Consider the following 21,185-nt stretch of genomic DNA (forward strand, 5'->3'; position numbering starts at 1 on the left):
TGACACACCTCTATCAAAGAAGCAACAGAAATCACCTTTTCTTTTGAAAGGGAAAACGTGAACACCAGCACACATCAGGATGGAGCGAATCTATCACAGCAAACAGTTGGAGCTCTACTGCTTGAAACATTCAAGCCCAACTCAGCAAAGCACGGGAGCAGGGCAGCCTTACAGACCACAGCTCAGGACTGCAAAAGGGACACAAATGATCAGACACGATCAATCTTTAAGGCTACAGAGACAGTTACTGCAGTGTAATTCCATCCCCCAGTTTACCATCTCTGCTGCTCACCTGCACTGTCTTAGCCCACAGTCAGTACAAGACAGCTTGCTTCACAGTGAATTTAAGAGCAAAAGGGTGAGAGCATGTACATAAGCAGCTACCGCAGAGTAACTAACAAGACTCAAATGCACATCTTAATTTACCTTTTGGTATTCATGAACCATCCCTGTACTTCTATGAACTAGCTACCACATTATTGTACTGCAAACAATGAAAAAAAACCAAAACCATCTAAACCAGCTTATTCCTACTTTATGCCCTTAAACTGCAGAAGCTTGATAGTGACAAGTGGTCAGGTACTTGGAGGTGTACAGCATTATGGCTGTTTCAGCAGGAACAGCTGCAGTTATCACTGATTCATTTCAGTCTTTTCTCCCTCTTTGAGAAGGAGAATGTGGAGAGATGAAATAAAGGCATACCAAATAGATAAAAGTATCTAACTTGTGGCCTTACTGTGACACGAAGCATTAAAGCCAAGAAACCTCTTTCTCTGTGTACAAGAAAGAGCACACTTCTTTTTTCCCTGTGGCCTTTCTGAGACTGTCAGTCTGTGCTGGACTGAGGGTGGTGAGAGCCCAAAATCAGCATGGAAAAAGAAAAAAAGGCTAGAGACCTGCTGCTACAGAAAACAAATGATAACTTTGAACGCAAGTTGAGCCAGCACCCTGAATTGTAGCTGTGACAGTGGAGTGGGCAAGAAAGGGGGGAAGGGGGGTGGGGGAGAGAGGGGGGGAGAGAGAGAGGAGTAAGAGGAGTAAGAGACTGGTCTGGGAAGAGCAGCAGCTTCAGGAGGGACCAAGAACAGCAGCACCAGCAGCAGGATCTGTTTGAACAACCACTCATCCTGACAGCCACCAGGAAGCAAACCTCTGCATGTGGATCCACCAGTGGATTCCCCGCATGACCAGAGAGGTGGGGTAAGGCAATGAATCAACCGACGCACTCCTTCAGCGCAATTTTACTGGGAAGGGCACATCTTGTTTCTCCGACCCTCATTCAACCACATAAGAGGGAGAACAGCTGCACTGGCAAAAGGTGACTCCACGACACGCAAGACACCCCAAGAGCTACCAGTGGTTTTCACCACGTGCTGTGCTTACCAGTTTTGTTAAACATTTTCTTATTTTGCACACTTGCAGCTGAAGTGCACATGTTACTTTTTAATAAGCTGCTGCTTAATAAAGTACTTGATTACACACCTCATTGATAAAGAGTGCAACTGGGAAACAAGGAGGACGCAGGAAGTGTTATTCAATGCTTTTATTGAACCAGATGACTCCCTTAAGATCATATAAAAGTAAAAGCAAATAGATAAATTGACATGAGTATTCTACACCCCACACATCTCCCCATGACACTTGAGGATACGGGGACACAGGACACACTCCAGTTCCTGGAACCAGTCCTCATTTCTAGATATGGCCCCTATAAGGACTTTTAACTACACCTTTAAATCTGCCCCTACCTCTTAGCAAAAGCTGTTGTCTTCATCCTTTCTCATGAATGCATAAAGCATGTGCTTGTGTATTGGACACAACACAACTAGTATTGGACCCACCAGCATTCAAACAGGTTTGTCAAAAATGCCACTTTACCTTCTGTACACCAAGTGCATGCTGGACCCAGGAAATCAACTTCAACCAGCTTAAGTCTATCCAACTCTATTCCTTCCAGCCATCACTAGCACTTGCGACCCAGCTGAAAACTAACTGTAGATACAATGTGATTAATTTTCAGGGGACAAGCTTCCTGTTTCAGCCAACCAGGTGGCCACATGCTCACTGGCCCTGGCACAAAGGAGGCAGCAGTGATTGATAGCACAGGCATGGAAAGACTTACACACTTGCATCCTTCTCCTGCCAGGTCCCTCTGTTCTTTTTCTAAAACAAGGGCAGAAAATACATTGGGTACCCAAAGAACTGCTGGGGCTAAAGACACAGTATCAATACGCACGTCATCTGGACACAACTCTGGTTGTCCAAGCAAGTCATCAGTAGGTGGCCTGACTACCTACTGTCCCAGCTCTTTCCATTGCAGGGTTTGTAGACTTCATCCTTTAATCAAACTAAAGAGTTATCACACAATAGACTTTCAGATGATTTGCTCATGTACTCCATCTGCCAGAAAGGCAGTGGCCACTTGCACCAGGGGCACCTCATATGGTACATGGACCGTATTCTACGCAAAACAGCTGCTGATTTGGGGAAAATACCATGTTCTGTCATTCCCTAGTAAGCCACAAATCCCATTTACTTATAAATCATTTTCTCAACATCAAGAGCTAACTTGTTACTACTAAGCTGATTAGACAGCAACTCACAGCCAGTCACCAATTTCTAGATGGTCTTAACTTATCCTGAAACAGTATGGACTCTTCTTTGTTTATGTCTTGGCAGTAAAAAACAATGTCATATGCAAAGTCCTCAGTTTCCTAAAGCCAAGAATTTATCCTTATGCATGTCAGAGAAATCACTGCTAATCCCAAGTCTGCACGGCATTACCTCTTTGCTCATGGTCTTGTACCGGAAGTGACTCTCAATCAAAAGAAGAATCAAGAACTTGTCACCTAAACTCATTTTGCTACTGGAATGTGGGGACTACACAATCTTCACCAGGCTCATTACAGCCTCCACAGAGAATATAACTCCTCTTGTACACATGGTATGTATGCACCTCTCTGTTAACCTCTAAAACACAGGCAGGTTATTGCCTGCAACTACCTCCATGCCCTGAAGCACAAAGAAAGGGGCTGAGCAAAGATAGGCTCGCTTAAAATTAACACCTTGATGACCTACAAGCACACTGACATGGAAAGAGCAGGCAAGACTCTATGCCATTACAAGGAAGAGTAGCTCAGATTAATTTAAGTATTTAGGACCACAGGATAAACCTCCCAGAAACTGTAACAATATACTTAATCATCCCCACGCAAATTCAGTACGTGTGGTCATATAAATGCAGCTCTGCTGAGCCTACCTATGCCTGCCCATCCACAGATCTTGAGAAAGACAGTGCAGATACTCTTTTCTCTTTTCCTCTCCAGCTCCTATCACCACACACATGGACACTTCCCAAAGAACCAGTCTCTCCTGAAGTCCACTCAAAACAGGGACAACCACAAAAAGTCCCTTTTGCTCTCCATTCTTAAAAAGTGTAGCCAAGACAATCACTAACAAAGCACAATACAAACCCAAAGGCTCAGAGAATAAAGTGGTTTATGACATTTCTCATGTAACCATCCCCTGCTCTCAGACAATGGTATCTCCACCAACTATTCTCTTCCTTTCTCCTTCTGACAAGCACATGGATAACCAACAGTAGCCATGATATAAAGCCTGTTTAAGTAATTATTCTTTTGAGGTATTTACAGAAAACATTATAAAGTAATCTTTTGCAACAGGCATGTTGTTCACTACACTCATAACCATCACTTTTAAGAGCTGTAACACTAACTTCTTGTCAAAAAGACAACGACACATCCATTAAACTTTATTTTTAGTGCCTTGAACACTTCAGTGTGTCTTTAATACAATGGGGATGAACAGTTGTCCTAGACAGTTTCTGGTTTTGTGCAACTCTCTCCACAACTCCTTCCCCAAAGTAAGGGAGGAGAAAGACACTTATGGACATTGGTGAGCAGATTCAAGGTGTACACAGTCAGACACTTGAAGTCCTCTTCAATTTCCAGCTGCTATTATGTAAAAAAAAAAAAAACCAACATAAAAAAAATTGAACTATTTGGTCCACCTGGGACTAGGACAACCTCTTGGTAAATTCTGACACAGTTCCAGAAATCAGTCTGGGGAAAAAAGCCAAAAGAAAAACCTTAAAAAAAACCCAAAGCCTAACCTACAACTATCCACTTCTGTACAGGAATGCTATGAATGCTTCCCGTCACTGCTAACACCATTTCAGCTTTGCCACCATGTATTGGCTTTGTGTGGCAAGGTTTTGGTAGCAGGGGGGCGGTTACAGGGGTGGCTTCTGTAAGAAGCTGCTGGAAGCTTCCCCTGTGTCCTACAGAGCCAATACCAGCCAGCTCTAAGACGGACCCACCACCAGCCAAGGCCAAGCCCATCAGCGATAGTGGTAGCGCCTCTGTGATAACATTTTTAAGAAGGAAAAAAAAGTTGCTGGGACAGACAGAAACAGCAGCCAGAGAGAGAGTGAGAACATGTAAGAGAAACAACCCTGCAGACACCAAGGTCAGTGCAGGAGGGAGAGGAGATGCTCCAGGTGCTGGAGCGGAGATTCCCCTGCAGCCCGTGACGAAGACCATGGTGAGGCAGGCTGTTCCCCTGCAGCCCATGGAGGTCCACGGTGGAGCAGATATCCACCTGAAGCCCGGGGAGAGAGGACCCCATGCCAGAGCAGGTGGATGCCCCAAGGAGGCTGTGACCCCGTGGGAAGCCCACAGTGGAGCAGGCTCCTAGAAGGACCTATGGATCTGTGGAGAGAGAAGCCCACGGAGCAGGTTTTCTGGCAGGACTTGTGACCCCGCGGGGGACCCATGCTGGAGCAGTGTGCTCCTGAAGGACTGCACGCCGTGGAAGGGACCCATGCTGGAGCAGTTCGTGAAGAACTGCAGCCCGTGGGAAGGACCCACGTTGGAGAAGTTCGTGGAGGACTGTCTCCCATGGGAGGGACCCCACGCTGGAGCAGGGGAAGAGTGTGATAAGTCCTGCCCCTGAGGAGGATGAAGTGGCAGAAATAACGTGTGATGAACTGACCACAAACCACATTCCTCATCCCCCTGCACTGCTGGGGGGGGGTAGGTAGAGAATTCAGGAGTGAAATTGTGCCCGGGAAGAAGGGAGCGGTGAGGGAAGGTGTTCTGAGATTTGGTTTTATTTCTCATTACCCTACTCTGGTTGATTGGTAATAAATTGAGTTAATTTTCCCCAAGCTGAGTCTGTTTTGCCCATGATGGTAATTGGTAGAGTGATCTCTCCTGTCTTTATCTAAACCCACAAGTCCTTTGTTATATTTTTCTCTCCCTTGTCCAGCAAAGGAGGGGTGAGTGATAGAACGGCTTTGGTGGGCACCTGGCGTCCAGCCAGGGTCAACCCACCACACATCATTAGTGGCATTTGCAGGTGCAGGTTGGCCACACTGCTTCCAGGGCATTAGGCACGCTATCGCGTAACCGTAGCACGCCATGACGTCACACTGACCTCAGCTCAGCCTCGGTGTACTCCAGCACAGCTGCCAACATCAGTTCAGCTCCACCTGTTAGCAATGCTGAGAGCAGTCTATGTACATTACAACTGGAGTTTTAAGCACTTTACGTGGAGCATCATTTACCTTAGCAGCAGCCTGTCTGCTCTAGAGTTCCAACTATTGTTAACACTGATAAAGATCAAAAGCTCTAACAATAAGGGATTTTTCAAGAAATGTTTTAACAGTATTTCCCTAATATATGACAGGCTGCTGCAGCTTACTACATCATGTTAGCAGTTAAGAGCCCCAGCATCAGTCAGCATTACATGCAGGACTCCGTTGGATAACACTAGAGCTTTCCGTGGGCTGCTTTCATAGCTTTGCTTTCTGTCAAAACTTCATCTACTTTTCGGGAAGTAGGTAATATGTTCAGAGCCAGAGGTGATCTCTTTTTCCCTTATTTCTCTGGGTTTACTTTTTCTAAAATTTAAATAGGGACATCAGCATGAACAACCATAGCTAAAAGATGCCTGTATCAAGCTAGGCAGCAGCCCATTCTTCAGAAACTAAACTGTGGAGAGGGGGAAGGGGGGGGGGGAAGAAAAAGGATATAGAAATAATGGATGGGAAGACAGGACCAAGGAGACACCAGTTTGTTCTTCAACATGTAGTAACACCACACTATTTAAACAGAAGGAAGGCTTGGGAGAAATAAGCCACCTATCAGTTCAGCACAGAAAAAACCAAGCGCTTTTTCTTTTCATTTCAGCATCCCTTCACTAGGCTTCCAGAATGAAAGATAAGAAACAGTCCTCAGGCATAACTCCTCAGGCTGCAATCTTGTCAGTTTTCATAAGCTAACTGGGGCTGGGTGGGGTCAGTATAGGACAGACCTCCTCGAAGGAAAACCCAGTGTTACAGCAAGCAGTAATTCCCCACTATGCTGCAAGGGGACATCACACACAACGCCTGTCAGAATTCCTGGGGGCAACCCATACACCTTCCGTCAAGTTAACCTTCATCTTAACAGGTGTCTGGTCTCTCTCTCTCATCCCAAATGAGCAGATTTTCAAGGCTCCCCCAAGCATCGCTACCTTCCAGCACTGCCCGCGAGACCAGGTTTCATTCAGGACTCTCACCACCAGCCATCCCTCTGCTCTCCTCCCTTACACAAGCCCTCCTGCTGTTTTATAGTACCAGGCGCTCGCACCTGGGGAGCTCAGCACTGCAAAGCAGGCATTCCCACAGGGGCAGAGCTGAAGAATTACTATATCCCATGCAGCTGACTGCTGGCTAAGATGCATGTCAAGGGGTATGTGTTCCTGGTGCATTGAACCTCTCATTTCTTTACTTTTAGACCCACATTAGGCATGTTAGATGTAACACGGCCTTTAGTGACACAGTGCAGTGCTTCTGTACACTGGTTTCCTAGTCATTAAATGTGCGATCTTCAACAGAGCAATGACTCTTCTAAGGAGTAAGGCACTTCAAAGAACTCCAGCAAGCAAAGACTGCATGTACACAGTACTCCATGATGCTACATGATCATATCAAAGCTGCTGGGATGAAAAACTGACATTTGATAAATAACATGAGGTCACCTAAAAGATCTCAAAACACTGCATGTAAAAATGTTATTTTGACAAGAAATTAAGCAATTGTATAATCAGGTCTATTATCAAATCTACTGCTTTGACATGATCTTATAAAAGTAGGAAGAGCATGCAATTCCAATTGCTGCTGGATCCTCCCTCACTCAACACAAGATGTACGCATTTAATATTCTTCTAGTTAGCCACGCATGTACAGCAAAGCCTAATGTACTTCAAAGTATTTACTGTACTGTATAAACAGAGCGCTATTTTCAAAGACTCATAACTGTCAAATCAAAGCTAGCTTTCACAAGAACATTCAGAAGCATTTCTGCTGGATGGTAGCTATTTGCCTGACAGTTTCAACTTTCTATCCCAACCACAAGAAGGTTAATTTTTTATTTTTTTTTTCTTAAGAGACAGAAGAAAGCATTTTCTTGCTAACAAGCTGTCAAGCCATTTTGGCCTGAAGTTCTTTACTCCCTTCTCATACATACATATAAAATGTGGTGGGAAACTTCAATTCCACTAACAAAAGTTCCGGGAAGACTTTCTCCATACACAAGACTGCCCAAACTCTGCATTGTAACAGCTCTCACTGTAGAAGCTGTGGCTGCTCACCTCGACGGGCTATGGCTTTGTTCTATATTACACTGCAAATACATTCCTAATCAATCCTCAAACAAAACCAGATTGGTACATAGATAAAATACTGCCATTTCACAGGCAGTGGAACAGCAATAAAGACACCTGAACAAGTCAGTTTAGAAAAATGCAGAGAGCATAGCTCTGAGCAACCTGAAAAAGGGTCTACTGCTGATCTTAGCCAGTGTTTTTATCAGTGAACCACTAAATCAGAATTTTCCTTCAGGTTTTGCATAATTCTATACACACTGCAAAAGTGGCAAAGATGGCTTCATGCAACATACGCGAGCAGACTTACAGATTTAAAGCAATTTGTAGAGTGTAACATGGTCGAGTAGGTAAATCACAGGCATATTAAGAACCAGGTTCTGTAGTCAAGTTTGCCACCAAATCCAAGCTAACCTGGTTTTAAAAGAGCCCTTGGGCCCCAGCCACCCTACTGATAAGGTAAAACAGATATCTGCATCCTTCGTTCAGAAGGCACAGAGAACAACAACAGACACATGGAGACCATCCGGTGACAAGATGGGTCAGCGATTTAAAGCTCCCTTGCTCTGCTACTATGCAGTCAGCCCCACCAGAAAGCTCGGTAGCAAGAATACAGTGGCACTGCTTTCTTAAGAGGCCAAACAGCCATGAAAACAGGACAACCAGCTCAGAATAATTGCAAATGCTAGGAGTTGAGCAGGCAGCTGTATGGCTATCCCTGCCTGAATCACAACTGCTCCAAACTCAATACAGAAAGCAGCAAGCTCTCCCTCAATTCTATATGCAGTTAAATTATTACGTGTATCATACACTCTTTTTGCCATAGATTGTAATACTAAGGAGCACTTAAAATCAGTATTGTTTTCAAGACTACAGCACCCAATTTTCTCTGAACTCTCAGAGGACGTTGCTCCACCACCTCTCAGTCTTGCTTTGTTGAAAAAAATTATGTCACTGGTAAAGCATACTTTCCATTTTCCTTCCTTCAAAAGGATTTCATTGATTCTGCCTGGGCTTTAAAAACAAACCAACAAGCCAACCACCTTACAGTTCCACTTTTCATCTCCCTTCCCTATTCCACAAGCTCCTTCTCAGAGGGCAAACAAGGAAAAGCTCACCTCTGCTTTTAAGTCTGCCTGGAAAAAAAAAGGGGGGGGATCTTGGAGCATATCTGTCTACTCTAAAGAAATATCATCCATTCTTCAGATATCATAAACTGCAATTTCATAACAGTCTTTAAAATAAATTCAATGAGCGTTGCCAAAGTAGATCAAAAACAGAGCACTGAGATCTGACTCTGCTGAAGAGCAGGTAACAACAACCCACGGAAATAGGAGTAGAACAAATGTAAAAGGTCAGGTAGTAGCAGTTCACTTTGCAATAGCCACAGTTTGGTGGCTCAGACCAGATTTCAGGATGGGTCATCAGGATCCAACCAGAAGCCTATGCAGTTTAATGGCACATCTCACACACTGGTCTCAATCAAGTTTCCAGAGAAGTGTGCAAGAACCGCGCAGCAAACCCAGGCACAACAAGCTATTCCCTCCCTCTATTTCCCAATATAGAAGAACATCTGTTAGAGCAGAAAAAAAAAAAAAAAAATCAAGGTTTAGACCATAGGCTTAATACCTCTTGCAAAATTTCTGCTGTCACTGATTATGGTAATTGAATATTCTTCATATTTCTACAGACATCTGATCCTTTTTCACTCTTGTTGAATTCTTGCTCCTGATGATTCTCACAGCATGAGTTTCACTGCTTAATTGCAACCATACCAAATAGTCTATCATCAATTTACACTACATGTTCTGTATCATCACAGAGTTTTGAAGCAGCAGAAACTTTTCCATAGCTAAACCACCATACTCTGCTTTTTGCCCTGTTTAAAGCTTCTTAAAGAAGGTTTCTCTTTTTATACATTCCATATATGTTCAGAGATGAGAAACGTTTTTGGCAAAAAGAACAAGGTAAGCTGAAGGAACTGTTCTCAGGCAAGGGAAGCTGTAACAAATAGGTGTAAATAACATTTAGCAAGTTTAGCAGACTCTTAGGGGTATAGTCAGATAAGCATTCCTTTTGGCAGCAACGCCAGCTTAAAAAACTGCTGCTACCAATATTTACTTCCACCCCTGCACCACATTGTCTGATGTGCCCATACAACCGTTTGTGTGACCAAACGGTGAACCAGTTTGGCAAACTGATGCAGGCTAAGTATAAACATTTTTTTGCCAGGCTACTTATAATCCAGATCAGTTCCTCAATCCGTTTCAGCATACAGCTGCTCCAACAGCAGTACCAGCACACACAGAGGGGTGGTGCAGAGGCAAAACGGGCAAGCACCAAGGACCCCTCAAAAGCCAACTCTAGCACCAAAAGAAATGCTCATAGGCATACCAACAGTGTCTAGGCATATAGGTACGGGTATGGTCACAAAGTACAACCCCACTTCTTCAAAAATATAAATTAAAGTCAACATTGGAACAGTTCATTTAGATACAGCACACATTAAAATGCCACCTTATGTTTTGCTATTATTGTTAACTAGCATTTGTAAGTCCACATAGTCTTAAAGGCAAGTCTTCAGAAATTTCCTAACAGATGGGGTTTTTGCTTGAGTTCTTCAAGATTATCTGGAATTCCTAATTACGAATAAGGTTCCTCTTCTTCTGCACTTGTATAGTCCCTACCACAAAGGGGGTCCAGCACCAAAATTATCAAACTTTTAAAACAGAAAAAAACCTAACAGACAAGTAACAGTATAGGCGGAAAGCTATTTTAAATACAATAGGCAGACCAGTACTCAGACAAAAATTCTGCAATGAAATCTCCTTCCATTCACAAATTTCTCTGAAAACCTGAGTTAACATCTTCATTTTGCCAGCATGAAGACTAGAGGGAGTCCGGCAGAGCTTGTAAGCAGGAAATCCAAGCCCACAGCAAATCTTGCTGGGTTAAAGGACTTCATATCTACGTAAACAGACCACAGACCTTATGGAGGCACAGAGATTTCTGTGAAGTCCAAGGCCATGCAGACTAGATAGAAGGATTTTATGAAGGCTGCCTGCATCACTCTGAAGAAATTATGGTAAACTTCTAGAAAGGGGAAGAGATCAAACCCTGCTAGGTAACACAGCTGACATTTAAGATGAGAATTAGTTTGAATACACACTTGAGTGTAAATCGCTCCACAGGATAAAGTTGTTGTGGGGTTTGGGTTGGGGTTTTTTTTCCATTGAATTTCTAAAAGAACAACAAAATTCCTAAGCTATAGGCACAGTTTGTAAGGCAACAGAATTGACACAGCATGTCAGGAACTCAAGAGGAAAAAATCTAGAAAGAAACACATAGAAATAAGTATGGAAAGTCAACATATTAGAGAGTAGCAAGCCTTTGAATACCTAGGAAATATGGATCAAAGGTACTCCATTCTTACCCACCTCAAACATACAAACTCTTCAGAAAAGCTGTTGTATATGAGTATTTTAGCCTTGTGGCTTATAGTTGCCTTAGTTTCTATATTTGGATATTAGTGACAAATGCAGTTTCTCTGGCTGTGGACTAACCCTAACTGAAAACAATCCAAGTACATGAACTGTAAAGATGAAATGCAAGATGGGGGGGGGGGGGAAGCATAGGGAAGAAAGAGTCCACACCCTTTGTATTCATAACATACAGAAGAGATCTACAAAGTTGCTAGTTGTATGACCAGAAATCTATTTTCTTTCACATTAAAATTCAGGTCCTGCCTAGCTTAGAAGACTGTGTTGACTAATAAACAAATTTACTGATCACAAAAGAGGAAAGCAAAACACCTGCCCAAAACCAAACAAAAAAAAACCTGAAACTACACCTATACACACCCCTTGCCCACAAAAAGATGGTTACAACAGTACTGTCATAGTCCAGCTACTTCCCTCACACTAGAGCCAATCACGGTTTCTCCCAAAACATCTCTGTTGCATCTATGAGCTAAATAATTTGTATTGGGAAAATATACTGGGAAGTCAGCAACAGAACTTTTACCAAACATTGCCAAAACCAAGTACATACATACACACAAAATACATCCCCAAAAGAATTTCTAATGTTAACCTGACCAAAGATGAGCAGCTGAATGGGAGGGGGGCTTAGACAAAAACTTGTTTAGGGTGGGGTTTTTTTTGTTTGGTTTTGTTCACACTTATTTAACATCAATGATTGATTAACATTTTGGATAAAGGAGGTCTTTGTTAGTGATTCAGCATCTCCACCCCTTCAATTAAGGTGTTAAGAGTTCACAACAGTGCAGTGAGACCCAAGATCCCCAGACCCCTCTCCACAAGAAAAACCCAACCCAAAAACCAGATCAACAAAAAAAAACCACACCCACCCCACTGGGAAAGTTCCAAAATCCCAAAACTGACACCGTTGCTAACCCGAAGTTAAAAAAAGAAAGCTGCCTTTCTTTTGTTGTTTGAGGAGAGGCCAGCAAGGGAGACAGGGAAAGAATATGAGCCCTTTAGCCATTTTTATGCTCCGAGTAAGAAAAAAAGGACACATTCATTAAAAATAATCTCTTTGGAGATCACTATTAAAAAACAAAACAAAACAAAAAAACCCACCACACAACAGAGCCATCGTGCCAACTTGTCCAAAATGGCTATAAAATCTCTCCAAAGCAACTCCTGTGATTCCCACGAGAAAGCAGATAGGTCTGCTATGGGATATGGGCATGTGCCCTCTGCTAGCACAGCTCTGCATAGGATGAACAAAAAACAACTGTGTGTTAGCCTTTATTTCACTTCACCAGTTCAACACCTGTAACACCCCACTGTAGACAGCAATCAGGCATTACAGCCCTAATATAAAGCAGAAGAGAGGTAAACAAAAAAGAAGACAGCAATAAAGTTGTTTAGGTATGTTAATTCTTTCATTCTATATCCTGTGATTTTTTTATTATTTGATTTCATGTAATGCCTTGCCTAGCTTTCCAACACTTGTTTTTGTAATATTTTGAGCAATCACTGACCAAATATTATCTTCCAACGAAACAGAAGAAAAAGAAAATCTACTTTTTTTTTTTCCCCTCCTGCTTTTATAGCTTGATACATTTAAGGATGCTCCAGAGCATCCTATGATGTCTGTGTGGGCTTTTCACAGAGAAATCAAGGACAAAATACTTTCAAGGAAAATAAAAATGTTACTAGAACCCCTCAAAACTGGAAGGACCATCTCCCCCGCTTCCTCCAACTGTATTTTGACAGTAGAGCAACTAGTCATCAACAGGGAGGCTTAATGAGACAAACTTGACTTGGCACAACTGTTTCTTCTCTGCCCCAAAGTCAGTGAGGCTAATGCCCAAACTAAAGAGATGTGACTTTACAAGGTAAGAGCTACAAAAAACTTGATACTCCTCTCCCAGTGAGATTGATGGTTATTTCCGGACCAGTTTCAGAGTCCAAGTTAGGTTTGGCATCTGGAGAATAAAAGCATCTTCCCTTTCACATTGGTGGTCTTTGAACTGTTCCACAACCAGCTCCCTACTGCCACTTATTATTTGAGACTTACTTTCTTTGCTGCATGACAATTGCCTGATTTGTCATTTTGTTTACTATTAAACCACTAACCACATAATCATCCCACCTTAATATTTTATACTGAAACAACAACCCACAATTGACTGTCACATCGGATTCTTCCCATCTGTGTCCTCATGCTTTGTCTACCCTCCCAGAGTAACATCCACCCTCCACATCCCAAATATTCAATTGGCGGAGGCCTTTTTAGTCCCATCATCCTGTCACCTACACAGTGGCCTCAGGGACAGAAAGTTGGACAACACAGAAATACAGGGTGCTCTCTCTCATCCTAGAATTGGAGCCTTGCTGCTTGCATGCATCCACCTGTCCCATCATTTCCCTAAGCATTTAGGGTCTCCGGTGTTGGGTTTTTTTCCCCCATCATCCAACCCTTTAACCTCAGGAACTTGCAGTATTGTTTACAGGTTTAGCCTCTCCCATCTCACTGACAGCCTCCCATACACCCCTTTGCAGTAGGCCGGGGCACAGGTCCACTGTCATGTGCACACACACAGTGCCTCTTCTCTACCTAGCAGAAACACTTCCAAATAAATGCATTTCCCCTCCCTTGTCAGATACTGCTCTTCCCCATGATCCCTATATACAAGATCCCCTCCTACACTCTTACTATCCCACAAAATCCTCTTGCACAACTATCCCACATACCAGTTTGACACTACATGCTTAGCTTCCCTGGATTCCGGCTCCCCTGAAGTATCTACACTGTTTCCCAGCTCTGGACCCCTACAATTCCCTTTACAGCCACGTGCACCACCTCCCTCGTGCTGAAAGCACTTCGTGCCCCATATTCTGGCTCCCAGTGCTTCTGGCTACCACAACCCCACTCCCATATCCCTTTCTCCCAGTCACTCAAGTCCCAGCTCCTCACATCCTCCAATCACTACATCCATCCCCTCATGTATCAACTTATTTCTCCCCAGCATACCTCATACTCCACAGTTCTTTGTCCACCTCTCCACATCTCTTCCTGCAGACAGCGTATTTCAGTTCTTCCTGCAACACAGCCCCCCATCCCTTCCTCACAGCACATCCCAGATCCCACTTACCATCTCCCACCTCCTCATTGCATGCTTCACCTCGTACTCCACTCCCTACATCCCTACTGTAGACAGCTCCACCGCAGAGTCCACACACCCAGCTAGCCCTCACCCCACTTGCACCAGCTTCTTTCTCCTAGGACAGCCCGGACCCCCAATCCCAACAGCCTAGCCCTGGTGTTGCAGCCCCTCTTATCCTATGTCCCGACCCTCACTGGGATTAAAAACTCAGAACTACCTCTGTAGCCCACCCAACACCATCCTCTCCATACAGCACAGCCCCTAGGGCACCCCAAGCACATCAGTGCACCTCAGCGCAGCGCAGAGCACTCCAGACACCTACTCACACAGCACAGCCTCCAGAGCATCCTAGCGCTGCAACCCACCACACCCCACACCCCTCCACACGGCACAGCCACTTGGGCACCCAGTGCCCCCAGCACAACCTAGGGCACCCCACGCAGCACAGCCACATGGCCATCCCATACACCCCAGTGCGACCTAGAGCAGGCCACACATCCCTCCACACGGCAGAAGCCCTAGGGCATCTCCCGCACCACAGAGCGTCCCACACACGTGTAGCACAGCTCTTAGGGCATCCCGTGCACCACAACGCAACCCAGGACAGCACGCACACCTGTCAACGCAGCACAACCTCTACGGCATCCCCTGCAAGCCAGAGCAACACATACACCCCTCCATATAGCACAGCCCCCAGGCCATCTGCTGCACCACAATGCAATGCAAAGCACTCCATATGCCCCTCCACACAGCACAACCTCCGTGGCATCCCGTGCACCCCAAAGCATCCCACACCCCCCCTCCACACAGCACAGACCCCGGGGCATCCCCTGGGCCCCACACCCCCCCCTCCACAGAGCACAGACCCCGGGGCATCCCCTGCGCCCCACGCCTCCCCCTCCACAGAGCGCAGACCCCGGGGCATCCCCTGCACCACGGAGCACCCCCCGGCCCTGCATCCGAGGCACCCCCGGCGCACCCCCCGCACGGCAGGGCACCCCACACGGCCCTCCACCGAGCGCGGCCCCGGGGCACCCCACGCACCTCGGAGCATCCCGCAACCCTCGCCACGCAGGACACCCCGAGGGCACCCCACACCCCTCCACGCAGCGCAGCGGAGCCCCCGGGACGCGCCGCGGAGCCGAGCGGAGCCCCGGGCGCCCGGGGGCGGCCGGCAGAGCCGCCGGGGCGCCGCCGTCCCGGGGGCAGCGCTCCCCTCAGCCGTCCGCGGCGCCCCCTCCCCGCGGCGCCCCCCCGGCCGCCCGCCATCCCCGGGCCTCCCCCAACTCTCAAACTTTGGGCGGGCGGCGGCGGCGGCCGGTGCCGGTGGTCGCCCGGTGCCCGCCGCGCCGCCTCCCCCTCACTCACCGCCGGGCCGTGGGGGAGGGGCGGGGGCCGAGGCTCCTCTCAGCCCCGGGCGGGAGGGGGCGGCGCAGCGTCTCCCCCCGGCGACGGCGGGTCCTTCCCCCTCCCGCAAACACACACAGGCTCCATTGTCCGCCAGCGCCTCCCCCCCCTCCTTCCCGCACACATGGTACCGCCCATCGCAGCCCCTCTCGCCCGCTCCCCCCGCCCGCCCCCCCCTTTTTCCCCACACCGTCCGTCCCCCCCCCACCCCCCTCCCGCCGCGTCCCGCAACCCGGAGAGAGGAATGGTACCGCCCGTCGCGGCCGCCCCGCCCCGGGAATGGTACTGTCCCCTACTCACTCCGCCGGCGGGACCGCCTCTTACTCCCCGTTCCGGGCAGTGGTCTCGCCCGGCCCCCCGCCCCGCCCCGCCCCGCCCCTCCCCTCCCCAGCGAGAGGGCGGAGACTGTATCCCTTCCCCCTCGCACACGCTCTCCTCCCGCCTTCGCCTACACGGTGGTAGCAGCCGGGCTCTTAAAGGGACAGGCCAGCCGCGGCGAGCGCCCCGCGGGAAGCGCCACCCACCCCTCTCCGCTCGCCGCGGCACCGCCCCCGCCATTAACATAGCCTGGCCCCCGCCTCGGGGCGGCCCCACTCCCTCCTCCCCTTTTAAAGAGACAGGGCGCCCAGGGCGCTTCTTAAAGGGGCCGGCCCTCCCGCGCACTACCCCCCCCCGACTCTCCTCCGCGGAGTCGAGCGCCGACAGTACACCCCCCCCCCCGCGCCCCGCTCCCCGGGCGGGGCCGCGCCGCCGCGGGGAGCTCCGCGTGCCCCGGTGCCCGCAGCCGCAGGGGAGGCGCCCGGTGAGCCGGGGAGGGGCGGGCGCGGGCCCCCGTCAGCGCGGGGCGAGGGATCCGGCGCCCCCCGCCCTGCCCCGCCCGGCAGCGCGCGAGCACCTCGCGCTCCCCTGAGGCGGCGCGCGCGGGACCCGCCCCCTAACGGCACCCCTAACGGAAACGGCGCGGGCCCCGCGGGGAGGGGGGGCGCCCGCCCGCCCAGCCCGGAGGCCTCGCACGGCCCCCCGGGGAGGCGCACGCCGGGGCTGGGGGGGTGCGGGAAGGCGTCCGCCCGGCCCGGAGCCGGTGCCCTGGCAGCCCTCCTCGGCACGGTCCGGCCCAGCGCCGCCTCGGCTGCCGGGGCGGCTTGCGCCATGGCACCTTCGCCGGGCGCCGCCTCGGCCTCACGGCAGGTGCCAGCCGCCCGTGGAGGGGCTTTACGCACTGGGAAGCCGAGGGGGGCACTGGGCGTCGCAACCAGCCACGGGCCCAGTCCTCATCCCGAAAGGGGCACAGCTGGCGGGCGGGCAGGCAGGAGCATTATGGAGCAGCACGTTCGCTCAGCCCGCTGGCACCAAGCGTGGAATTTCCCTTCCACATATTTATGATGAAGGAAGGGGACGGCTGGCCATCCGTTGGCAAGGTAGGAAGAAAGCAGGAGGGAACTTCTGGAGAAGCACGTTTCTCCTACCTGGTGGCTGAGCAACTTGACTGCCCACCAGCTGCCAGCGGGTTGATGGAGCCGCTCTGAGAGACCTGAGGGCCTTTTCTGATGGGAGAAAGCACTGGGTTAAGCAGCAGCTTGCAACTAAACAGGGAGGAACCAAACAGTAATGACAAACAGACACAACCTATCAACTCCTAAATATGCTCAAGGGCCCTATCCTGAATAAATGCTCCATGTTTGGGGGATGAAACGTCAATGTAGTTCGAAAGCGGCTGGCAGTTAAGGGTTTTGAAAATTTGTAGCAATCCCCCACCCTATTCAGTCTGCGACTTACTCTGTGGAAAGAGCGCTTTCAACATCCACTAATCCTTCTCCTTCACCTCCACAAAATGTTCTTAAAATGGGCGATCTTGTGGGTTGCAAGCAAGAGCTTTCCAAACCACTGGTGGCACACAGATGCACAGAACCGCTGCAGTCTAATGAGAGAAAGCAGGCTGATCATTTTTGCATATCCATGATGCCTGAATAACCTGTTCTGCCAATACACCATAAGTGAAGAGAAATGCAGTGTTCTCTCTTTATCCTCAAATGACCCACTACCCAGCCCAACTCCCACTTTTAAGTAACCCAATTCTTTGGAAGAAGACCCTTTCAGCGCTGCGCATTCGCACTGGGCCTGGGCATTGCTCTGGCAGATAAACCACCTCCTCTCTCTGCTCAGCCCTCAATCCCTAAGGGGCTTTTCCTCTTTTTCACCCTCTTCTCCCTCCCTTGTCCGTGCCTACTTGGTAACATCGTTAAAGAACTCTTTACAGCTTCCTGAGCACTGCAACAGTAGCTAATTCACACCTCTTACCCCAGATAGATACTCTTCCTTGAGGGGGATACTTCTTAACAGCTGGTTTTCAATCCCTTTGCTTTGCAGACCAGACCCCCTGAACATTTCCAGCTGGACAGACTTTCAGGCCATTGATGCCTCTTGCTTGCTTCACTGTTACCTCTTCCAGACAAGTGCCTCAGGCTACAAGTTCCCAGGATCCGCGACCCAAAGGTGGAAACCGTTGGTCTCTGGTCAGTCTTTTTCAACTCATCCATCGAGGCTAGCCCTACCTGTATCTTTCCACAGATCACAGCAGCACCTTCTAAAGCTGAAGTGTTGGTGAAACCTGACTGATCAGCTCTACTTGAACCACCACCTTTGTTGCCATCAGTTCAGCCCGCTCTTTTACCTGACGAATAAACCTTCTCTATTTTTACATTGATATGGGTCCTTCTTTATGCAACATCTACAATTCCCCCTCTCCTTTTTGCATCCTACACCAGGGAGGGCTCGGTGGACTGAGCACAGGAAAGGCTGCAACAGCAGTAGCTGTACAGAGTAGACCAGCAAGGCAGCAAAACATGGCGTAAGGAACAGATATGCCTCACGGTGCTTTCGACAGAAGACCCAGTCCCACTCTCACCGACATCAGGGACCCATCGCGGTTCGCTTAAAAGGAAGTTTGTTTCCCCTGGGCAGTAGAGGCTGGGATTTTTCTAAGGAGCCTAAGGAAGCCAGGCACCCAACTTCCGTTTCCTGAAGGTACCTTTGAAAATCCTACTCTGTGCTTCAATCCTGACACATACAACAGCAGCGATAAAATACGTGGTGTTAGCGGACTGCCTTTTCTTTTCTCCTCCCTCCTCTGACCCGGTACTTCGCTGTCTTGTCCCTTGAGGAGTTAGACCAGGGAAAAGGAGCATAAAATGCTACTAGTTCGCAGATGCTGTGGTTCCTCCAACTCCCCTCCCATCCCCCCGACCCCATCCCCCCACATTTCAAACAGTTATAAATGACTGTGCAACTCTGCAGGCAGCAGTCTCAAATAACCACACCAAGCCTCTCCCCTCCAACGGCTTTATGTCTCTTCCTTCCTCTCTTTGGGGCTCCGGATAGCAACTATCAAGGTGTTTCGCTTCACTCTCAAGAGTTAAGTTGCTACTTCACCCACCACCTTTGGGAATCTGCCACAGCAAACTGCCACTAGCAGTGAATTCCCAAGGCAGGGATTCTCAGCTGAGAAATCCCTCCTGCTGTCCTTGAAGGGTTTTACCATGGGAACTGACAACAACAGGCTCCCAAATGATCTTAACTGCGATGACAGGTCGTGAGGAAGGATTTCAGGTAGCAGAGCCCCTGAGCATGGGACCACCACTGCCAACCTCAAGAAAGCATCCCCCCATATTGGGGCCTTGCCCTCCCTGGGCCAAGCTCATAAAAGCTGCCCCAGAGAAGCCAGCTGTCCCGGCTCTTTAGAGCACTCTGGCAAATCCAAGAACATCTTGGAAACATTACAGCTCTCACCACACTGTGTACACACTCCTCACAACTCCCTGGCTGCAGCAGGGACAGAAGATCAGCCTTTCTGTTCAAAAGCAGGGTCCTCTTCCATCAGAGCAAACCAAGCCTAAGGAAAGTTGCTTACAGGAGCTCCAGTTCTGCAGAACAGACAGATCAGACAAGATAGGCCAGCCAGCAAAATACATTTGCATTACACTTCCTATATATGGTTCAGAGCATGGCACACCCCAATCATGGTTTTTATTCTCTTGAAGGGCCCAGCCCTGCAAACACTTAATTTTACATGTGTAAGTAGAGTCCCACTGAAACACAATGGAGCTACTCATGCAAATAATGTTAAGAGCGTGTAGGGCTGTGGCTCTGTTTCACTATTCCATCTGCAGCAGACCCAGTTTAAGAGGATCCTGCAGTGCTCTCTCAGAGTTATTGCCGCTCACTTGTGCCAGTTAAACTATTTATGTAGCCACACTCATAGGTGAGCTGTTTAAATGATCCAACGTTTTTTTTAAAAGTCCTAACAAGAACAAATCCTTAATGCCAGACCAGCTCCAATGTGGATTTCATCCCCACAAGCAGCTGAACTGGCACAACTGGAGAAGGAGGAAACATCTGAGGAACAGGAACTTTTGAAGATGGGATTCCAGGCAGGCGAAATGGCAACATGGAACCTTAGCGTGTGAAGGCTGGAGGCATTGCTCTCTTCTGAAGTTACACCCTGCTCCTGACCATCCACTCTCTGAAGCAGAGCCTCTTCCTCAACCACACAGTCATTCCAACATGAAACAAGTTTCACCTCAAATGCAACAGCAGATTGAACTTTTCAGTCATTAATGCTTAAAAACCTTCCCTCGAGAAAATCTGTCATCATTAAGAAGAATCTGCCAACAGTCACCATACCCAGGATCAGGGATGTGAGCTCCTCCTTGCAGATAAAGGATGTAGTCACCATGCGCATCTGTAGCCCGTACACTGCTTCTGCAGTCAGAAGGATCCCTTGCTACTAGCTTTGACATGGCACGTTTGGGCCATGCAAAGTGTTCCCTACAATTTTTTTCAGTTTATGGGCTATTTTACCTCTAGCAACTCTGTGCTGAAATTGCATCACATATTTCCTGTCTGCTGAGGCAAGATGCCCCTCATTCAGTGTGATTATAACCTTCCAGCAAGGAAGTTCCACTAACTCCTTAAGAGCTTTGCTCTCTACACTGTCTCCCGACCTCTGCATTCACGTACACCTGCACAAAGTGGGTATAAAACGCTATCACTGGTGGATGTGAAGAACACACATCACTGGGAGGATGTTTTGCTTTGTTTGTTTGCTTTAGGTTGGGGGGGGGGTTGCCCTCTTTTTGCTCTGGTGTAAATGATCAGAGGAGCTGCAGGATGAGAGAGAGATCAGGCTCTATGAAATCTTTTTCTTAGGAGCTTTGAGTTTTATATGACCACGTGCTCTAATGAGCCTTCTCGAAAGGAAACAACCCATTTCTGTAAGGAATCCAGGTGATTACGGTTCGCATACCACTGTGATCTCTCTGCATGGGCACAGGGGAGCTGCCTTCATGAGTCTTGCTGCAGCAGGATGAAGTCTAAAACTGGACAGTGTGAAAGAGATAGGAAAGGACCACAGGGAAGGGTAGTTTAACATCCACTGTTAACTTGGAAAAAAAAAAAAACTTCCTTCAGAAAGTCT

At 48.2% G+C, this 21,185-nt stretch overlaps 2 protein-coding genes across 10 annotated transcripts in view; one reads left to right on the plus strand and one right to left on the minus strand.

Moving 5' to 3' along the window:
* BCL9 (BCL9 transcription coactivator) overlaps positions 1–21,185 on the minus strand; it is a 62,533-nt gene that overhangs the window by 17,592 nt on the left and 23,756 nt on the right. The window contains exons 1-2 of one of the 9 annotated variants that reach the window (XM_069785415.1): positions 293–4,502; positions 36–188 (exon numbers count right to left, since the gene is read on the minus strand). The exons of 2 other annotated variants lie outside the window; for them this stretch is intronic. The gene's annotated coding sequence lies outside the window, so the exon portion shown is untranslated. Of the gene's footprint in view, positions 1–35; positions 4,506–15,673; positions 15,806–16,012; positions 16,032–21,185 lie in introns of those variants that run through there. 6 more of the 9 variants (XM_069785416.1, XM_069785419.1, XM_069785417.1 and 3 more) reach the window with 6 other exon arrangements.
* On the plus strand, positions 9,606–16,278 carry LOC138685759 (uncharacterized). Its single transcript, XM_069786108.1, has 2 exons — positions 9,606–9,635; positions 15,163–16,278. The coding sequence occupies exons 1-2, from the start codon at positions 9,606–9,608 to the stop codon at positions 16,276–16,278; spliced, it is 1,146 nt and encodes a 381-aa protein (XP_069642209.1).

Source organism: Haliaeetus albicilla, chromosome 6, assembly GCF_947461875.1.
Source record: "Haliaeetus albicilla chromosome 6, bHalAlb1.1, whole genome shotgun sequence".
Classification (NCBI taxonomy): domain Eukaryota; kingdom Metazoa; phylum Chordata; class Aves; order Accipitriformes; family Accipitridae; genus Haliaeetus; species Haliaeetus albicilla.